Here is a 21,247-nt window from a genome sequence, read left to right on the forward strand (position 1 = left end):
AATTGTTTGCTATATAACATGTAATCATTATTGTTTTGTCATGCTGCTATTTGCCAATGTGAGATGCTCCTGGAACTTTCACAAATTTTGGTGAAAGAAATGTTTAATGTTGGGAAATGCAACTTTAAAAAACAAAATTGCTAGAGCTGAGCAGCTTCTTGATATAAAAATCAGATATTCACAATTTAGTTTTGTGAGATGGTGAGATAATTTGCTTTCAACTGAAACTGAAATATAAAAGCTTGTTTTGCATTTTCTCATGTTTGTGCTACAAATTAAAAGTTTAAAGTGTCAGGGGATGACTTTAAAAAAAATAAATAACCAAAACAGTTTGAATATTTTGTGGTGGTAGTTAATTTGTTAGCTCTCTATGGGCTTGCTCCAATTCTCATTAGAGTCAATGTATGGATTAGGCTGTGTCTTCACTAGAAACACTGCAGCACATCAATGTGGACATTCCTTATCCATATATTAACTATAATGAGTCTTCTGTCACTGTAGTTAATCCACCTCCCTGAGAGGCAGTATTCTTCTGTCAACTTGATGCTGTCTGCACTGGGAGTTAGGTGAGCTTGACTATATTGCTTAATGTGTGGATTTTTCACACCCGTTGCAACATAGCTGGGTCAACCTAACTTTTTGGTGTAGACCTGGCCTTAGAAGCTTGTCTACACTAGAAAGTTTCTCTCTCTAACTGTATCGATATAGTTAAAGCAGCAACCCCTCCTCCCACCCTCTATTGTTGTTGCAGTTATACCAATAGAAAAGTACTTCTACCCAGGGATGTAGCCATGGCCCGTCCACTTACCATCCAGACCCACCCAAATGGCGCCCAGACCCTGCTGGCGGGCAGAGCCGGGCAAGCCCCCGTGCCTTGACCCCATTTCCCTGGCAGGAGCACACAGGGACTGCAGGCAGAAGGGGTGGGGAGGACCCCCACTTGTACTCGCCCAGGCCCCACAAAACCATAATCCCCCTACGGGTAGGTGGCTTCCCGTCATTGCTCGCCCACCCAAAAGCGGGGCCCATCCAATTTTCCTAGCCTAGCTACACCACTGCTTCTACCACTATAACGTCTGTCTGATTTGGGAAGTAAAATAAGCTATATCGGTATATGGCACCTTTTATACCAGTATAACTGTATCTATACTAGGCTGTATACCAGTATAATTAAAAAGCAAATCACACTCCTAACTGATGTATTATACAAGTAAAACTTTTGTAGTGTAGACTAGACCTAGATTGCTGAAAGGGTTAATTAGGAAAGTTGAAATATCTGAACTGTCAGGATTATTTGAAACCGTTTTGATAAGGAAGTTGGGAGATATTCTTGTTTTGTTGGGTGTCACACCTTCTCCTTCCTCCAACCTTTCTCTTGCATATTTGAGATTTTTTTTTTTTGCCTGTCAGTGGACTGCTCCCTGATCCAGCATTTATCAATATGTATAGTATTTACATTCCCAATTTTCCACTTTCTGAATTGAATTTATGTAAATTTATATAGAACAAAAGTCAATTTTGTATCATTTCAAATTGTAATCTGTGTTAGTAAGTGGTAGAAAAATATGATTGCTGTGACATTTTTGCAGGCTGTTTTATAATTTTGAAATGTTTTAAAATCGCATAGGATTACCTTTGGTGTTTAAGGCAAAAAGAGGTTTTTTTCATTCTGAGTCTCTTCAGAAGAAGCATATACCATTCTACATGATCAGTATATGTAGTAACCTGAAATATGAACATAATCAACTAATACAATTCTGTACTTTGAGAAACGACCAAGACTTGTTTTTTGTTGTTGTTGTTTTTTTTAATATTGTTTTAATGCTCTCAGATCAGGATCAGGGCCCCCTTGTGCTAGGTGCTGTACAAACAGAAAGATAAACATGTTTCCTGCCCTGAAGAGCTTACCATTAAATTTATATTTTAACAAAGAGAAATTCCAGTCTTGCACCCTATGCTCCAAATGAAAATACAGGCAAGTTTTAAACTATAAGCAGGGTTGCCATTGCTTTAATAGAGAAGCCACATCATTCTGTAGAATGGATGCTGTGGGTATTCACTTGTAGTTGCATATGGCCTATACATTACCGTATGTAGCAGTGCATTTATAAATAAGTTGTTTTGTCTTTGGTACTCATCCTGCCTAAGTATAACATTTAAAAAGCCTTGTATATTTGCTTTGTTTTGCTGCAGGATTAACAATTGTGTTGGTGAAGACAATCATTGGCTGTTTCTGCAGCTATGTTTCTACACTCAGCTTCTTAGTTCCTATACATTGATACTTGATTTCTGCCACTACTATTATTTTCTACCTCTGAAAAAAGTTAACTGGGTAAGAATCTTATCCTTACATAAAATAGGGTTAATATTTACTATTGCAATTGTAATGTAATTTATTCTGAAATCTAAAAGCCCCAAAATGTCTACTGTTTTATATACACATGATAATAAATACTAGAGTAGGGAGAATCAAGGCTGATATTTACAAATGGGCAAATACTCTCCTGGTAAGTAAAGGAATAACCATTGTGAAGAGGAGCAGATTGTCTCCTAGATGCAAACGAGATTTTAGTTGTTATGGAAGCCTTGTAAAATAGGGACAAAAACAATTAGACTTCTTTAAAAGTGATCTGCAAATGTTAGATTTTTTCTTTCCCTAAGTAACTTCTGAGTTTGTTGAAATGCCTCTCCTACACTTGGTATGTGGGGGAGTCCATGCATAAGATAATTTACTTAATATGTACCTTTTCCATCCAAAGTACCTGTCATGAAAACTTAAAATTTTATCATCTTATTTTATATCCTAAATGGTAAAACATAAGAATATTAAACTTTCTGAAAGAGGCACAATACTAGAAAAGAATGGGACTTACCTTTATAAGCATCTTGTATACTTCCATGTTGATCTATGGTTATGTGATGTCCTTAGTGAAGTACATGCAGAGGTGAAGCATCAGATAGCAGCTGGCAAATTTGGGGAGCTGTACTCTTTGGACATGCAAGCAGGGGTAAAATGTACTGCGTGTAAGTTATTAACGTGTTGAAATGCCCCTCTTACTGCTGGGGACATTCAGTACTTTCTACTGAAATGTGTTGTTTTTTTGCAGATCACTTTGAAAATATTTTGCCTTATTTATAATATAATTATGGGTGTTCTCTCAAAATAGATTTTCAGTCTTAAACTAAATTAATCAAATTGGATTTTCTGTCACGGACATGAATACACTTGTTTAAGTTCAAATGCTTTAAAATTCTTAAGGTTTCAGTGCTTATATGGAGCTAGTTACTTGTCTCCTCTACTCACATAGCCTTGCTTCTGGATAGTAGGTGCTTTTCTAAATGAATAAAACACATTCCCTAAAATGTAGAATGCTTAGAGAATACTTCGTTATCTGTAAAATGGGTTTAATGCTTAGCTATCTGACACAGGTGTTGTGTTGGCCTCAGCTGGAGTTAATTGCTGTAGTTCCACTTAAGTCAAAAGAGCTCTGACAACTTACACCAGCTGTGGATCTGCCCCTATATTTAAGAATGATTTTAATAAATTATTGAAGGGTGCTTTAACATGACACTTATTTTATATTACAAAAGCAAATGCAGTCATAATCAGTACACCAGTCTGCTATACCACTTAAATGCATACTCACTTAAGGCCTTATACATACAGAATTCCCATTGACTTCAGAGAGAGTGCTGTATAATCATACGAACTGCAGAATTGGCCCTTAAAATGTGGAAAAGTGAAGTTCTTTTCCTAGGGTGAAATCTTTGAATGGTGCAGACAGTTTACTCTTGACATGTATTTGACAATGTATTTTAATTGTTTTGAGTATATCCTCCATATATATAGGAGCCCTTTAAATGCTGTCAACAAAATATTTTAATTTAATTATTTAATTTCCGTTAAGTAATTGCATTCTACTTAGTTGATGTACTCAGATCTTGGATTTGCTTTTTAAAGGAAAACTATTTGTTATTTGGGGTGAGGCAGGGTAATGGGAAATTATGTAAATTTTGCCATGTTCAGGCCTCCCAACAATGACAGTATAAATTTTAAGAATTATCTGTCTTAAAATGAGCAGATCTCTCGCTTTATTTTAGTTTTCTAAGAATTATATTATCAAATGCATGTGTACTTCAGTATATTAAATGTATTAATAAATTCCAATCTGTTTTTTCTGCACATGAATGGAAAGGTGTTTATCCTTCATATTTATGCATCTATATATAGTCAATGTGGCAGACTAGAAGGCAGATATATATAGACAGATTATACAATAATCATAGTCTAGTTTCATGTGATTGCCTAAATAACACATCCAGATCCCACGTTTAGGGTCTTAAATCATCACAGAGCCTCAAAAAAGCATGTTTTTACTCACCTGTGTGCTGAATAAAGTGCCCTGATGTGGAATCAGGATATTTATCAGCATGTACTTTTTAAAAATTGAGTCTCTGGTACCCTATGTTGTGTCATAAGGTACAAAGAAGTAAACAAATTGACATTTTGTATACATTTGTTTAATAGAGACTGCAGGTGTCGCCTGTTACTAATTGTTTCAGATTTGCTTTCAGAAGGCTAGCATTGAGCTGATAGTCTTTAGCTCTTTTGTTTTTCATCTGCAGGATTGGTGGCTGAAATTAAAGAAAGGAAAAATAAATATAATTTGTTTGGGAATCCAGCCAATATTTCAGCTTGGAAGATTACATCAGCGTCTCATTTGGTTGATTTCTGATTGTTAGGGCCCTACCAAATTCATGGTTCATTTTGGTCAATTTCATGGTGAATAGATTTTAAAATTTGTAAATTTCATGATTTCAGATATTAAAATCTAAAATTTCACAGTGTTGTAACTGTAGTGGTCCTGACCCAACTCTGAAGGCAGCAGCGCAGAAAAAAGGGTGGCATGGTATTGTGACCCTTACTTCTGCGCTGCTGCAGGTGGGGCTCTGCCTTCAGAGCTGGGTGCCTAGCCTGCAGCCACCGCTGTCTGGCTACCCAGCAATGAAGGCAGCACTGAAGTAAGGGTGACAATACTGAGACCCCTCCCCAACCTTATTTTTCGTAGGGAGCCCCATTTTTAGAAATGCTGGTCTCCCCATGAAATCTGTATGGAATAGCCTGGTTAAAAGTACACAAAAGACCAGATTTCATGGGGGAGACCAGATTTCACAGTCCGTGACGCATTTTTCATGGCTGTGATTTTGGTAGGGCCCTACTGATAGTGCTGCTGAGGATTTCAGGTCACATAACAGTGTGCCACATAATCATACATCCATTCCTTTGGGCACCAGAAGAACAGGAACATTAAGAGAACTTGATCACAATTAGTTAGGAATTTAAGCAAACCACTTGTAAAATTCTTTTAATCTTCCCAAACAAATTAACCTTGAAACGCCACAGCAATCCAGAGACCTGAGTGCATTCTACCTTTCTCATGAGTGCCATTCTTTGTGGAAATTCTGGCTTTAATCAGGAGGTTTCATTTCCTTAATCTGTAAGGGCATGTATTTACCATGAAATCCAAACACTGGATACATTTTAAAAATTGGCCATCTGGAATTAGAATTTTCTCCTGACTCATTAAGAATACTTGCGAAATTTTTGGCTGCATGCCTTCACTTTGTTTTATTTTTATTCTTTGGTATACATGGTACAAAAACATAAGATTGGGATGAAAATAAAGCTGTTTTAATAGTATGGAAGAACACAATACTATGTAGTATTTTGTTAGTATAATATGAAAATATGCTCAGTGTGTACCTCAGCACTTTGTCTGTATATATTATACCAGCCTCACTATATTTTTAAATTTTGTGTCCAATGCATAACTTTAGTTTTTATTTTTATGATTTTAGAAACCAAACCAAAAACAGATTTCATGTCAGTTTATTAAGCTGGGCAATAGTTGGAGAAGTTCAAGAAGCCACCTACTTGAATAGAAATATGAAATTGCAGTATGACACCACCAAAGTCACCTCCTTTAAGTACACAGTCAGTTTATTACATAGCATGTTGGCTCTTTGTAGCCTGAGTGGTCTTTGAATGATAGATTGCAATTATTGCTTCTGTTTGTCCAGTAGGAGGAGTACTATTACTGCTGAAACTGAAGAACTGAATGTAGAAAAGAAATGAAAACAGTGTTGACTTGTATGCAGGAAGCATCATGTAATTCAAATAAGACGGCGATCAAATTCCTCAGCTAGCTCTGATTTGCAAAAGATACAAGGCTCTGATCTTCCTAGTTTTGTATTTTCTTTAAATTATCCAATTTAATAAATCCATGATCTCTGGGAAAGAATTCAACCCCCAAAGTAGCAAGAAGAGAGGAATGAATACCATCCTTCTTAGTATACGCTTTCCAGGCCTCTCCTGCTGTTACTTCTCCTTGTCTCTCCTCCACCTCCTGCAGTGTTAGTGGGTCTAGAGCAGAGTATAGTAGTGGTGTAGTAGAATTTGCCTGACGTTTCAGCTAGCCTCCAAAGGGGAAAAATGTAAGACATTGTTTATATAAAATACAATTTTTTTTTTAGAAGTAAAAGACAAGATTCATGAGTCACATGTATGAGAGGGAGCTTAGTTTTGTGGTTAGAAAGTAGTAATGGGCATTTGGAGACCTGGATTCTATTCCCAGGTCTACTACTGACTTCCTGTGTGATCTTAAGCAACTCTGGAGAATTATTATGTGGCAAGCTGCAGTGTAAATCTACAGTATGCTATGATGCCACACACTAAGAGACCATGTGGATCCTGCTACCATGCACTGAAAGTTCCCTAGTGCACTTTTATCTACTCCACTTTGAAATTAAAATAGGGTCAGTATGCACTATGGAATTTTTAGTGCATGGTAAGCAGGGTCTATATGGCCAGTTAGTGTGTGATATATTAGTGAGCTGTAGATTACACCCCAGCTTGCTGTGCACTAACTCTCCATCAGACAAACCCTCAGTGTGACTTAGTGAATAGAGCAGTAGACTGGGACTCAGGAGACTTGAGTTCTATTCCTGACTGCCACTGGCCTCCTGGGTGACTTGGGCAAGTCACTGCACCTCTTTGTGCCTCAGTTTCTCCATCTGTAAAATGTGGATAAGGATACTGACATCTTTTGTAAAGTGCCTTGGGATCCGCCAACATAAGAGCAAGGTATTTATTATCTGACCTACCTAGGCCTCAGTTTTCCCCATCCATAAAAAGGGCATGACATTACTTCACAGGGGATTTGAAAAGGAAAGGGTTGTGAGGCAGTTCATTAATGTTTGTAAGAGCAAAGTATAAAAATACATTAAAACTGAAGCCAGTAAGTTTAAATCATGCTTTAAGCTTCCAAACAGATGGGATATCAAATAACTGTTTCAATAAAAATCCTTTTAATAGGATAACAAATGTATCTACTTCCGTTAATTGTTTATTCTAAGACTCTGCCACACTATTTTGGAAAATGAGATGTGAAATTCTGCCCTGAGTGTTGTTTTAGGGTCATAATAAGAATTTATAGGATGTAAGAGTTCTGAACCCTCCCCCCAGTATAATTGTAAGCACTGTATAGGAATCCTGAATAACCTAGGAAAGAAGATAAAATGTGCTATAACAGAAAATAGTGTTTTGGGGAAAGGATACATTGAAAGGCTGCTGTCTGGTTAAAAGTAAAACAGGTATATTTACCAGTATATCGTTTATGTTTTCATTTTTATGCTAAGTGACAAATTATATTACTCTTTGGTAAACTTTTTTTTTTAATTAGAGATATCTGGTTTCTTTATCTGACTGTCTGTGGTTTTGTTCTCTATTCTATCCTATCTTCTTCTATCCAGGTTATTATATTGAGCTCATCACCATGATATCTGAGAGACTTCCAGAATTGAAAATAAACAAGCAGACTAGCAGTGTCATGTGAGGTTTCCTCTTCATCCCTCCCCCAGAGAGAAAAGTCATGTGTATGTGTTTTACTTTCTTTTGTTGGCATATTAATTTTTATATATATTATGTGTTAACAGGAAAGTGAGCTCAAAGAAGTGAGATTCCAATTTGATTGTAAATTTGTCAGGCTTGTTCTCATTCTAAGTACCTGTGTGAGTAAATCTCAGAGCCTGGGGCCAGCTCTTCTGAAAACTCTGTCTCCCACACGTGATACTGAAAGTACGAGTGGAGTAGTTGAGGGTAGTCATGATCCCCAAAGGACAAAGTTGTCTTTTTAAGAATCCTCAACCCAGAGCATGTAAAGCCTTAAAGATAAGGACCTAAACTTGTGAAGGGCAGTGGCCAAATAAGTGTGCAGACAAGACGAGAATTAAAAATCTTTTGGCTAAGTGGCTGCAACTTTATTGAACCTTTAGCTTTGAAAAGATATCTGCTACAGGCAGGTTCTCTTGGCAACAGCTGCTTTGAACTGTCACCAGCTTTCCCTCCATTGCTCAAAGCCATGAGCATCAGAGCCTTGCCTACATCTATCAAACCTGCATTTTTCTAAGACCCAATCTATGGCTATGCAGTCATCCCACTGCATGTAGCAACCACCAGGCCTTGTGTCAGTGCACAGGCCTTATTACAAATCCAAGGCTGATGCAGAATTTGCACAAAAAAAGCATCCCTTGATCTCTGTAGGGTTAAGAACACTATCTACCTGATCCAATCCCCATTCATTTTTATCTTTATAAAGGGAAATCTGATCCATGCTGAAAGGGCCAACTTACAAGTGTACTGTGCAACTGCAAGGATTTGCCAATAGCAGGTTCTCATACAATTGCTTTCAGGTTGCGAGGTACTGCATCCCCAGGAGCTGTGACTGTAGCATCCTGCCTTATCACAGTTAACAATACAGATGGAGTAATGAGAAATAGATACCTCATGGAAACAATAATTCTCATAGAAATAGAGGGTAGGGTTGTGCGAAAGGCAGAATAAAAAGAGGCCTGCTTCTCACCCATGCTGACCTTTCATGGGTGACCTTTGGCTGCTTGCCATTTAATTCCAGTGCCGAAACTGCCCTGACCCTGTAAGCTTGTCTGGACATTAAGAGGCCATCCTGTTTGTAATCTTAGTGTGGTGATCTGTAGGAAGCTAATGAAGTAAACAGCCTTGATATAACCAGTGTTGTTGTGGAGGCATGTTCCAGCATTCTGCACCTCTTGAGTTATTTTCAGAGTTGATATTTTGAAGTTGGAATCAATTGCACTGCAATAATCTGGTTGGGAGATAATGAATGTGTGTATGATTGAAGCCAAGTCAGCATCTACAAGGATGGGACACTGTCTCCTAGCCAATCAAAGATGTTAGAATTCATTTGCTGCAGATGCAGCTAGGTGAGACTCCAATTCTAAACCATAGAATCAAAACAGCACCGCGAAACTGCAGAATGTTTTCACAATATACAGATGTCAGTATTTGACTAGTGTAGACGACATTGTGGTAGCCAGCCTTCTGTGTGTGTGTGTGTGTGTGTCTGCCAGCATAATCTCCGTCTTGCTACTGTTTAACTTCATCCAGTTTTTCCTCATCCATGTGCCGATCTTTCCCAGATGCTGGGATAATTGGGAGACAATGAAGATATGGTAGGTTGTGAATGACAGGTGTTCAGTGTATATTGTTGCCAGTTGTAATCTTACAATCTCCAAACACCTGCATGTAAATATCGATTCGATTAAATGAGAGATTATAACTCTGTGCTTCTTCAAGGCAAGGGTTTGATAGCAGAAGCACAGTTGCCAATCATTAACTCTGAGTACAGCCCTTGAGGAAGGATTCTGTGTGTGCGTTTTCCTGGACCCCTGCTGCCACTTTAAGGTGGGATAAAAGTGTTCTATGGTAGATTGTACTTAGTGCCACATAGAGGTCCAAGAGTATGAGTGATTTCCACGGGTAAAGCAGAAGCATAGTTTCTGGTTTTGTTTCTGTTCCTAATCCGAGTTTGAAATCTGAATGAGAAGGATCTAGTTATTGCCTGTAGACCAGCGTTTCCCAAACTTTTTTGGCCACGGATCACTTTTTAGCCTATTACGGAACACTTATAATATTGTAGTCGTTTGGTGTTCAAATAAAAAATTGTGTTATTTATGCTCAAATATATTTTATTTTATAAAACAAAGCAAAAATACAAATTTAAAATAACTCGAACTAAATTTCTAACTGGAAAGCACATATAAAGTAGTACAAAAATCAAGTGCAAGAGTCAAAATTAAAAACAGTGTTCTACTGAAAAAAACCTGTTTTTATATAAAACACAAACACCAAACAAATTAGATTTTTACTAGGAAAATCTGTTTTTATAATCATACAAATTTGTATTGGGATTGGTGTTTCTGCGTTTTTCTATCGCTTAATATTAGGAATAATGCTGGAAAGTTGAATCCTCATGTCAGGCACAGCATCAAGTCTATTCCTATATTTGGTTTTTGTTGCAGTATAATACAAAAATCCCGTCTCACACGAATAAGTTGTAGCAAAAGGAAGGAGCACTCCACCTGCACGTTTAGCCACATTAGGGTACTCTACTATTAGGCTGCTCCAAAAATTATTCCAAATCCTTAAACTTTTATTTCAAATCAGAGTCAGAAATTAAGTCACTTAGGCTTTCATAATCATGTGCAGTAAAGCCAACTGGTTTGGCTGTAATTACAAATGGATTTTGAACCCAAGCATTATCATCAGTAGTTGTAGGAAAATATTTTAATAAAGAGGCCTGCAAGTCACATAAGTGCTGTAAAAAGGTGCTGGAAACTTCCTCATGGACTGTAGAATTTATTTCAGTCATAAATTGATGTACTGTAGGGAAGCAGTCAAAGTTATTCTGTTCTACAGAAGATGCCCAGAATTCCCGTTTCTTTTTTAACGACAAAATTTTATCCATTGTAGTAAAAATGATCACATTCTTTGCTTGCAGCGACAGATTAATTTCATTTAATTTTGCAAAATTATGTGCAAGATACGCAAGTCTCATTAGCCATGAGGAATTTGTCAGACAGTCATTAAATTATCGTCCTGAATTATCTGAAGTGAAGAATACCAGTAGTTCACTCCGAAGCTCAAAAAGCCTCACAAGCACTTTTCCTCTGGAGAGCCACCTCACTTCCATATGTAAAAGAAGCGCTTTGTGCTGACTACCCATTTCCTCACATAAAATTCTAAATAACCTGGATTGAAGTGGTCGAGATTTGACAACATTGATAATTTGTACTTCTTCATCGAGCACAATTTTCAGATATGATGGTATAACTGCAAGTGCTTGTCTGTGTAGAACACAATGGCTCTTCGTGCTTTCTGGTGCCACATTTATGATTCGTGTTACAGCTCCCTTCATCTTCCTGATCATTGTCCGAGCACCATCATTACATACATCAATACGTTTTCCCCAACTAATTTAATGCTTTCTGATAAAATTGTTGATGCAGTTGAATATTTCTTCTCCAGTTGTGTTGCTTTGTAGAGATTCACATAAGAGCAGGTCCTCTTCATTAATATTATTAAATCTATATCGGACAAATACTAGTAGCACAGCAAGTCCTGAAATGTCAGTGGACTCATCTAGCTGCAGTGAATACTCATGGCAAATTTTCAGTCGGCAAACTAGCTCTTTTTCCATGTAATCGGCAAGATCTTTAATACGGCATGCAACAATGTTATTTGACAACTGTACAGCATCAATTTTTTTACCAGACTGCTCACTCAACATGCATGTTACAATATCTTTCGCACAAGGCTTGATGAGCATTTCTCCAATAGTGTGAGCTTCTCCGGCAAGCACTATACGATAACTTACTCGATAAGATGCGTCTGTTGCACTTTTGTTGTCTGTTTTAGCAATTTTAATAATCGAAAGTTTACAATTTCCAAGTGAGTCACGCTTCCTCTTGAAAAAAATTATATCTTTGTCTTTGTATTCAGCATGCTTGGTTTCCAAATGCCTACGAAGTTTAGCAGGAGCCAACGAACTGTTTGCTAGTATTTTGTTGCATAAGACGCACTGCGCATCAGGAGCATCTTTATTTCCAACACACGTAAAACTGAAAGACAAATAACTTTCATCATACTTTTGTTTGTCTTTTAACACCTGCTTCTTCTTGTTTTTTGATATACTTCGGTGGAAATTCTTTCACCTTGGATAACTCACTAGTACTAACAGATTTTTCGGCAACAAAAGACTGCTATTATTCATCCTCACTTTGAAGTGTCACAATATTTTGCTCGTTTATTTCGGCCACAGTTGGAGTACCGGAAGAACTTGCTTTTCATTTCAAAGTTCCTTCTTTTAGCCACAAATACATGGTGATTAGGTTTAGTAACAATATTTAGAAATACTGATTTTTATCAAATTTCGTTTGTCACAAATATTTATATTGTTTTGAGTGAAGCTAGTTTAGTTGTGCTTATCACACACACGATAAAGACCCACACGTTTGAACATATTGAGTGAATATGGTATATTCAACATGGCGTAAAGAGAATGGTTTGTGCATACCACTGCAATTCGCGCAGCCTCGAGCGGAAGGGGTACGACGTCACTATCTGAAACATGCCCGAAAGGATAGATGTCAACATGCTTGCGTGCCACGTTCTCTTTACGCCATGATATTCAATATGAGATCTATCAATAACCAGATAGAGTTTTATGTTAAATTACAGTAAATAAAAAAGAGTTGTAAACTACACTTCAAATATGCCACATTTAAAATTTAAAAAAAATTAAAGACCCTTTTTTCTATTTATGATTCTTTCACGGGACACCTATACACATTGTGCGGAACACCAGTGTTTCGCGGAACACAGTTTGGGAAACACTGCTGTAGCTAGTTTTGACACAAACTTTTACTCTGGGAAGAGCTGTTTGATACTAGGTGGTGGTTGGCAAGATCCGGGAACATTTCTTTTTAGAGATTGAAAGACTAGAGTATGTTTGATTTGTTGTTGTTGTTCCTGGCAGTCTCGGTCAAAAAGGGTTCTGTTGCTCATGACTCCCCATCTAAGAGGAGCAAGACAAGGGTCTAATTTGCAGGTCTCTCTCAGTATATCTGGGACTTCCTTTCCCCAATTCAGCCCAGGATCACTACAGGAACTGGCCATATCCTTGAAATTGTCGTGTCTGGCTAGTCTCCTTCCCCAGGCTCAAGGAGCCTTTCCAGATGTGGATGATCTTGGAAAAGAAGGATGAAAACTGTTTTGCAGTGAATGAGGCTGGATTCTGCTGTGGATCCTTGTTTGAAGCTGTTCACTACCCTTAATGGTTCTTTTCAGAATGTCTTTGGCAACTGTTATTAAGATGGAGAAGGAAGATCTCTGGGCATGTAATACACTTCAGCATAAGCTTGCAGAAATTTGATCTGTCAGTCTTTCAGCCCAAGTTTCTTGCCACTGCTTCCCAAGTTTGTCCATATTTTTGCACAAGGAATCCAACAACCATAGGAGTCTCTGTGGGTGATGGGCAGTAACAGGCTTTTGAGGAGCCACTGTGTTAATGATGTGATCATGACTTACAAGTTATGCAACTCCATGATCTATTTGTGAAGCATTGTCCTTGAGCATGTTATGGAATGTGATGGGATAAGTGAGCCTTTGGGGCCAAATTGTTGTTGCATGGCACTCGTGTTGCATAGAGGAAGGGAGAGTCCTGACCACTGCTTGAATGAGGTGAAGATCTGTCCAAAATGGATTTTATTGTAACCGGTATTGATTGATTTAATGTTTGAGTAGCTTTTAACTGGCGACTTTGTAATCTTGGCTAGTTTTGTTTGGAAAAATTGCTAATTCATGCTTACTGCAAAGGAATAATAAAATAAATTGGAGGAACCTGTGTATCTAAAATCCTAACTACATTATTACTACTTTAGGTTATTTAAACTGAATTTTAAAGTGTAACTTTCTTCTTTCCCTTTGTTATTAATTTTCTGTTTCCGGTAGGGCAGAGAAAATAAACTGTTATTTTTACTGTTAAAGCTAGATTTGCAAAGGGTTCCATGTTGGCAGATACAAGTGGGGTTCTTTGCAGGAATATGGGTCTGCCCAGGTGGGTCCCTTTGCAAATTCAAGGCCCTAAATCAGTTTCTATCAGTTGTACAGTACCTAGAACGATGGATCTTGGTTGGATCTCTTAAGAACAGTGATGACTAGTAAAAAGAAGCTAGTGGTGCTAATCTCCTCTACTTTGTGGCAGATACCATCCTTCTGTCTCTTCAATAGAAAGAGTAGCAAGGGGAGGAAAACTGGGAAGATTCTAGCCTTTTCAGTGGCGTATCATAGGTCTTGTCTTCAATTGAGGAAAAAAGTTTGTTCTTACCATATTTTAGCTAACACAGGGTAATTAACATGAGTTAAGAACCAGGCATTTTGTAGTTTTAACACTTCAGCCATTCAAGGCGCTAACATATGTAAACTGCAGACTGCCTTGTCTTCACTAAGATTTTAATCACGTTAGCTAACCACATAACAAGAACATGCGTTTTTCCTACTGATCACAAGGCCTAAGGAAACGTCTACACAGGGACCCTGGAGGGGTGGGAGAGTCCTAGAGCTTGGGTTCCAACCCGAGCCTGGAAGTCTACATAGCAATGAAACAGCCCTATAGCCCAAGCCCCAAAAGCCTGAGCTGCCTGGCATGAGCCAGCTGCGGGTTTTTCTTTGCTGTGTAGACATACCCCGTGGCACAGAGAGTGAGGAACTGGCCAGCCTGTGATTTGGAGGCAGTGGGTAGAGGCCTGCAAATAACAAAAAAAGAGGGAGTAAGAAGCCTCTCACCTGGCAAGGGGGTTAGGGGTGGGCGGTGGAGTGTAAAAGGGAGAGTGGGGGACATATAGGGTTTTTGCGATAAGCAGTATGTGAAGTGGTGGGCTTGTCACTAAACCAAAGAGATGGGAGGATAAGGAACAGAGTGAAAGAGGTTGCCTGTTTATTTTCAGTAGTAATGGAGGAATGGTTGGAGTTACAGCAGAGAGGTGATCTTGGGGGAGGGAATTCCCAGTTTATTTAGTTGATTAATCTTATTTGGGATGAGAAGTGATTTTGTGTATGTGGGATCAGAAATATTTTTCGGGGGCATGTAACTTTCAGCCTCAGTCCCACCATTTAGTTTGTGCTCTTGTCACCACTGTTGGGTACTAATGCAACACAAATAATAAAAAGTTCTTTCTAGGTCTTACTCTCACAAACAGTACTGGAATTCTTGAGTTATAAACCCTAGAAGAATATGTCTGTCTTAAGTGTCAGCATTAGGAAATAAACTTGACATTATGTTTAACTTGATTTAAATCACCAATTTTAATCATGATTTAAATTAGCAGTCAGGAAACCTTGATTTAAATAATTAAGTTTTTGTATTTGTACTTTTTAGTTATTTTCCTAAAGAAGACTGATTCTCAATGGTGGTATAACCATTAAAACATGTAGTTTGCTATTAAAGATGAACTTTATACTAAATTTGGTACTATTTTTTTCTAAACAGGAGAATACACTGTATCTATATGGATTTATTTAAGCGATTGTATAGCTTATACCCCTCTACCTTGATATAACGCTGTCCTCAGGAGCCAAAAAATCTTACCACGTTATAGGTTATATCGAACTTGCTTTGATCCACTGGAGTGCACAGCCCCCCCCCCCGCCCCCCCTCCGGAGCACTGCTTTACCACATTATATCCGAATTCGTGTTATATCGGGGCGCATTATATCGAGGTAGAGGTGTACTTTTATTCAGATTGCTAATATTTACTTTTTTATTATGTTAGAAAATAGTGAATGACATTTCTAATTTACTAGATTAATTTTTTACTATTGATTTGTGTCAAGGTGCTTTGGATGGAAATTGGAATTCAATGAAAAATGTACAAAAACAGCATTTTAAAATAGTTAGTTAAACAAAACTACCTTCAATGGTCTAGATACACAAGGCAAAAAGTGAGTTCATCATTGTTTCTGGTCACCATGTCCTTCAAGATTATAGAATTAATAGAACTCATACTTTTGATTTTACTCATAGATTGGAAGAGGAAAACAAGCCTTTCTGCTTTTTGAACTCCCAGACAGTTTCTCAGCTTTGAATGAATTAGTGCTTGTCTACACTTGGAATGTTATAGAGGCACAGCTTCACTGCTGTAGCGCATCTGTGTAGACACTGCCTATGCTGATACAGAGGAGTTCTGCCATCAGCATAAGTAATCCACATCCCTGTGATGGAGAAGCTAGGTTAATGGAAGAAGTCTTCCATTGACATAGCACTGTCTACACTGGGGTTAGTAGGTTTAACTATACCACTTGGGGGTTGGTGGGTGGATTTTTCACACTCTTGAGCTATGCAGCTGGGTCAACCTAACTTTTTAATGTAGACCAGGCCTTAGTCATTGAACTGACCTAGTTGAATAAACTAGTTGAATAAACTGAAAGAAAATGTTCTCTCTGTACCTGCAGCTACTGCTGTCAAAAGCTGGTTTAACACTTCAATAAACTTTGGTTCCAGGCACATAGTTTAAAGCGACAAAGAGTCCCAAGGCACCTTATAGGCTAATAGACGTATTGGAGCATAAGTTTTCATGGGTGAATACTCACTTCATCAGATGCGTGCGCACAAATTGGTTGTTACGGAAGTATTTTTCAATTTCAACAGCGTTAACCTTTATTTCTGGAACACTGAAAAGTTTGGCAAGGAGGTGCATCAAATGAGCACTGCAACCATATGTTATTAGCTTGGGACTCTCTTCTAAATAATTTCTTCTCATCTTGGATACATTTGCAGCATTGTCTGTGACCAAGCTGCGTACTAGACATTTGAATTTTTTTTCACAGTTTGTTATAGCTTTTACTGCTACTTCTTGTAAGTATTCTGCTGTGTGTGCACTTTCTGATGTATCAATTGTTTCTGTAAGGAAGACATTCCCTTCGTCTGTTGTCACACAAGCACATACAACAGGACATTGCTCCATCCATCAAGACTCAGGTTAACAATTTCACCCTCTAGACCTTTTGCACACTGCTCAGTTTCTTTTTCATAAGTTTTATCCAGCAATTTGCCTGCAACAGTTGCTCTGTTGGGTGGACTGTTTCCTGGTCTTAATGACTAAACCATGTTAATGAAGTGTGGGTTCTCAGTCAGACGGAACGGAGAGTTTGTTGCATAAACAAGCCGGGCAATTTTTTCATCAATTACCTCTTTTTGTAATCTGTTGGTTTTTATCACAAATTTATCTATGGTTGTTTCTGGATGATGGAGATTTTTTTTTTCTTTTTGCTACAGGCAATATAATGTAGCTATGTGACATACATGATGTGACTGAAACGCTATCATTGGCAGATAACTCTGAAACTATAGAAAATGATGGTGATCTTGAAGGTGGATAGTCTTCAGAATCCTGTATGTTAAGGATGGATTCTCCTAAGCAAAATAAGTCAGTGCAGTTATTTAATTATTATTACCATACTGCTCATTTAGTATTACTCATTGCATTCACGGACACTCAGTAGTATTTTAAAGGTGAAGTTGTAAAAGGAAGGTCTGCCTATTTCAGCTATTTATTTTTTATCACAACTGCATCTAAAATGATAGTACCATAGAGTAATGACTCTTTTTTTTTTTTTTTTGCTCAAACATGAGAATTCAAGAATAGTCCAGAAGGAAGACAGGCAGTCCTTAAGAAAGAAGTATGAAATAAAAAAGTTTAACAACCTGAAGGTCCTGCATGTTCAGACCTGTTACTTTCATCATCTTCAATGCAGCTTCCTCCTGAGAAGGAACACTTCTCACGATGTTGTTTCATTCGGGCAACCAGGCCTTGCGTTTCTTTGTTACTCTGTTTGCATTTTGCCTGCCTGTCTTACCCACAGGTAGAGGAACTTCATTAAAATATTCCTCAACTGGATCTCTTTTACAGCCTGTTGCCATTATAGGTTTTCCCTTCTAGTGAGAGAACGGTATGATAGATCTCAAATCAATGAAGTCCCCACTCAGAAAGATCTCAAGACTTCTAGAATATGATGCTCAAACAGTTTCACTTTTGTTTCTACTGTCTCTCCCTTCTCACATTTATCTCCAGACTTCTTCTCCTTGTCCAGATCTATTCCATCACCAACAATCTTCTATTCATTGAACTTTTTGAAACTTTTCACTTTTAGAGAGAGAGGTAAGGGATTGACTCTGTGTACACAAATTTGCAGAGGGACAATAGGGTCGAGATCTGTTATTTTTCACTTCTATATTTTATTTAAAATATATTTAAAAACACTTTTGCTGTTAACAAACATGTTGTCTCTGGAGACACAAATCCACAGTTTGAGAACTGCAAAACTAAGCATCTCTGATGGTATCTTCTAGACTGACCACTAAGTCCCATTGGGTAGATAGATTAATTTAAATAATCTACAGAAACCCCTGGAACCCCATAAAATTGGGTCCCTAATCTGTGAACTATTGAAACTCATTTACAAATTTTTTCTTAAACATTACATGAATATATTGTCTTATACTATAGAATTAGAATTTATAATCCCTACTCCCTGATGAGATATTTTTGAGCTATAATATATATTGATTAAAACTATTTTTAGATAGGTTTTTTCCTCAAAAAGCATTTTGTCAACAAAATCCGATTTAAATTAAAATCAGAATTTTAAAAAATTAAAAAAAAAATAATTGATTTTTATCCACCCTGAAATAAATGGTATTCTGTTATTGTTTAACAGTGCAATTAATCATGATTAATTTTTTAATCACTTGACAGCCCTAACTATATGTTTTTATTTTATTACAGTGCCATCTTTGAGTCAAGTTCTAAGTGTTATTTTTTTAAAGAAGTGTCATTAAAATAATGTAATAGACTATGGCTAGAGCCACAATATGAAAGTCTGATAGCAGAGAAAGTTTCTTTGTTTCCTTGTGAAATGTTTCCTTGTAAAGCCAAGTATGTACAGAATAGTATGTGGCATGTTTTGCTGAGGAAAAGCCAGGAATAAACTGGCAGGGTTTACTATACTACCAAACCTTAAATAGTGGATTGAGTTCTTTGGCAATCTATCATACCTTTTTGTGTGTCTGAATGTATAAATAGAAAACGTATTTTATAGGTTTTGAGTTTTTAGCAATTATGCATTGAAAAAATACCACCTAGCTCATATAAATGCATTGCTTTAGCCATAAATGTCATGAATCAGTTCTTATCTAATGTTATTGCTTTGTTCAGAGATCATTTTCTTCATGAAATTTTTGAAAACTAAACAGCCTTTTCTTTTTCCCTTTGTTCATAGGATCTCTTTGTATTTAGACATGAACTTGCCTTGCTAAGGATATCGACCTTCATGGGCATAATAATGTTAGGTGGAATAAGTGGACTCTTTTACACTCAGCTAATGGGTATTTTCACTGTAAGTATTTCGTTTGATTTTTCAGATAGTTTATCAGTGTATTGTAACTAAACTATATATTTGCGTACTGTCAGGCAGTGTGGACCATATATAAAATAAATAAATATATGAACAGAGGAACTGCTGTATAAGTAGTCCATCTTTGTCTGGCAGTACTCTGTAGGAGGGGAAGGTGTAAGAAACCCGTGTTCCCGTAGCGGAACAGTTATGGAATAACCAACCCTAGAGGAAATATTTTCCTAATTTGCATCAGTTAGTGAATGGCTTTTGCCCTGATAAGGATTTATATCATTAATTTTTTTCCTATGTAGTGTAACTCTGGATTTATAATGCAGTAAAAGGTATGCAAATGTTACTCTTTTTTTTAAATTTTACAGTATTTTTGGTCTCAGTTACACTTTGAGGCAGTGAGGCCATGAGTTAATTATACATGCTGGGTAGAAAAGACTTTTATTAAATGTTTAATAACAATAGAAAACTTCAAAATATATGCTTTTAAGTTTGCAGAATTGCAACAATTTCAAGATAAATTAGCTTGATATTTAAAGATCTGGAAAACCAGTAAAAAATCTCTGGAAGGAAACTTTCCAACTAGAATGAGCATGAACACATAATATCTACTTATAAGAAGAAACCAAGCTTTGGTTGCTATGACATGGTTCTCCTTATATTAGAAATGAGTAGTTTGAAGAGGGAATCTTTTAATCTTGAATATTTATAACTTTTTGAAGTGTTCCAGTACTCAGATAAAGAGAAAGTGTTAGTAAATTTGTGCTTGTGTATTTGAGTGCATCATTTGGCTTGCAGAATTTGATACTGGTATGATGTGCAAGATGGAAAAAATGTAGCCAGACATTTAGATCCCAGAATAAGTTTGCAGAGGTGATACTTAGGGTATGGCTACACTTGAGAGTTGCAGTGCTGGGAGTTACAGCGCTGGTCGTACAGCTGTGTAGGGAAAGCGCTGGTCTGTGGCCACACTCACAGCTACCAGTGCTGCAGTGTGGCCACATTTGCAGCATTTGCAGTGCTGTTGGGAGTGATGCATTATGGGCAGCTATCCCAGTGTTCAAGTGGCAGCAACGTGCTTTTCAAAAGAGGTGGGTGGGGTGCAGTGTGACAGGGACTGGGGGAGAGAGAGAGAGTGGATTTTTGGAGCCGACACTGTGTATCAGCTCCCTGCCTTGCAAAATCAGAAATTTTTCCCGACCCCTTACTCTTAACTGCAAACAGCCTGCAGACCAGATAAGCAGCTGCTCCAACGGACTCCCTTTCTCACCCCTGCCCCCGCTGTTTCTCTCGTCAAGCAAACACTCATCCCCCTGCCTGCCTCATTCACAGCAAGGTAGTGGGTTTATCTCATTTGATTGTTCAGTCAGTTACAGATTGATCACGGCAAACAGGAGCTGTGTTTGTTTTTTAGATAAGCAGCTCCCAGAGCCCCGAGTTCACAACAAAACAAAGAGAGGCAGCATAACAAAACAAAGGGAGTAATTTAGTTAAAAGCATTCTGGGATATCTCCTAATACCCTGGAGGCCAATAACAGCGCTGGTGTGTGGCCACACCTAACAAGCAGCGCTGCATCACCAGCGCTGCAATCCTTACACCCCAAGCAGACCCAGGTGTACGGCCAGCGCTGCAGCCAGGGAGTTGCAGCGCTGGATGTGCCCTGCATGGGTGGACAGTTACTAATTGCAGCGCTGGAAAGCCTCCACCAGCGCTGCAAATCTCAAGTGTAGCCATACCCTTAGAAAAACATATTTTTACTTCTCTTTCAAATCCCTCTTATTTCTTTTGGGAAACCAGTATGTCAGCAAATATATATATAAATTAAAAAACCCTATTTCACCATACTGCATTTGACTTCACTGAGTAACCAGGTAATCTTTTTACTGATCTTGTTCTTTCGCACCCAA

At 37.8% G+C, this 21,247-nt stretch overlaps 1 protein-coding gene across 8 annotated transcripts in view; it reads left to right on the plus strand.

Moving 5' to 3' along the window:
- Positions 1 to 21,247, plus strand: part of ZDHHC21 (zinc finger DHHC-type palmitoyltransferase 21) — a 57,784-nt gene that overhangs the window by 11,475 nt on the left and 25,062 nt on the right. For all 8 annotated transcript variants that reach the window (XM_039545194.1, XM_039545195.1, XM_039545189.1 and 5 more), the window contains 2 exons: positions 2,194 to 2,332; positions 19,214 to 19,330. In XM_039545194.1, the coding sequence (XP_039401128.1) occupies positions 2,194 to 2,332; positions 19,214 to 19,330 (256 nt within the window). The remainder of the gene's footprint in view (positions 1 to 2,193; positions 2,333 to 19,213; positions 19,331 to 21,247) is intronic.

This window comes from Mauremys reevesii, linkage group 6, assembly GCF_016161935.1.
Source record: "Mauremys reevesii isolate NIE-2019 linkage group 6, ASM1616193v1, whole genome shotgun sequence".
Classification (NCBI taxonomy): domain Eukaryota; kingdom Metazoa; phylum Chordata; order Testudines; family Geoemydidae; genus Mauremys; species Mauremys reevesii.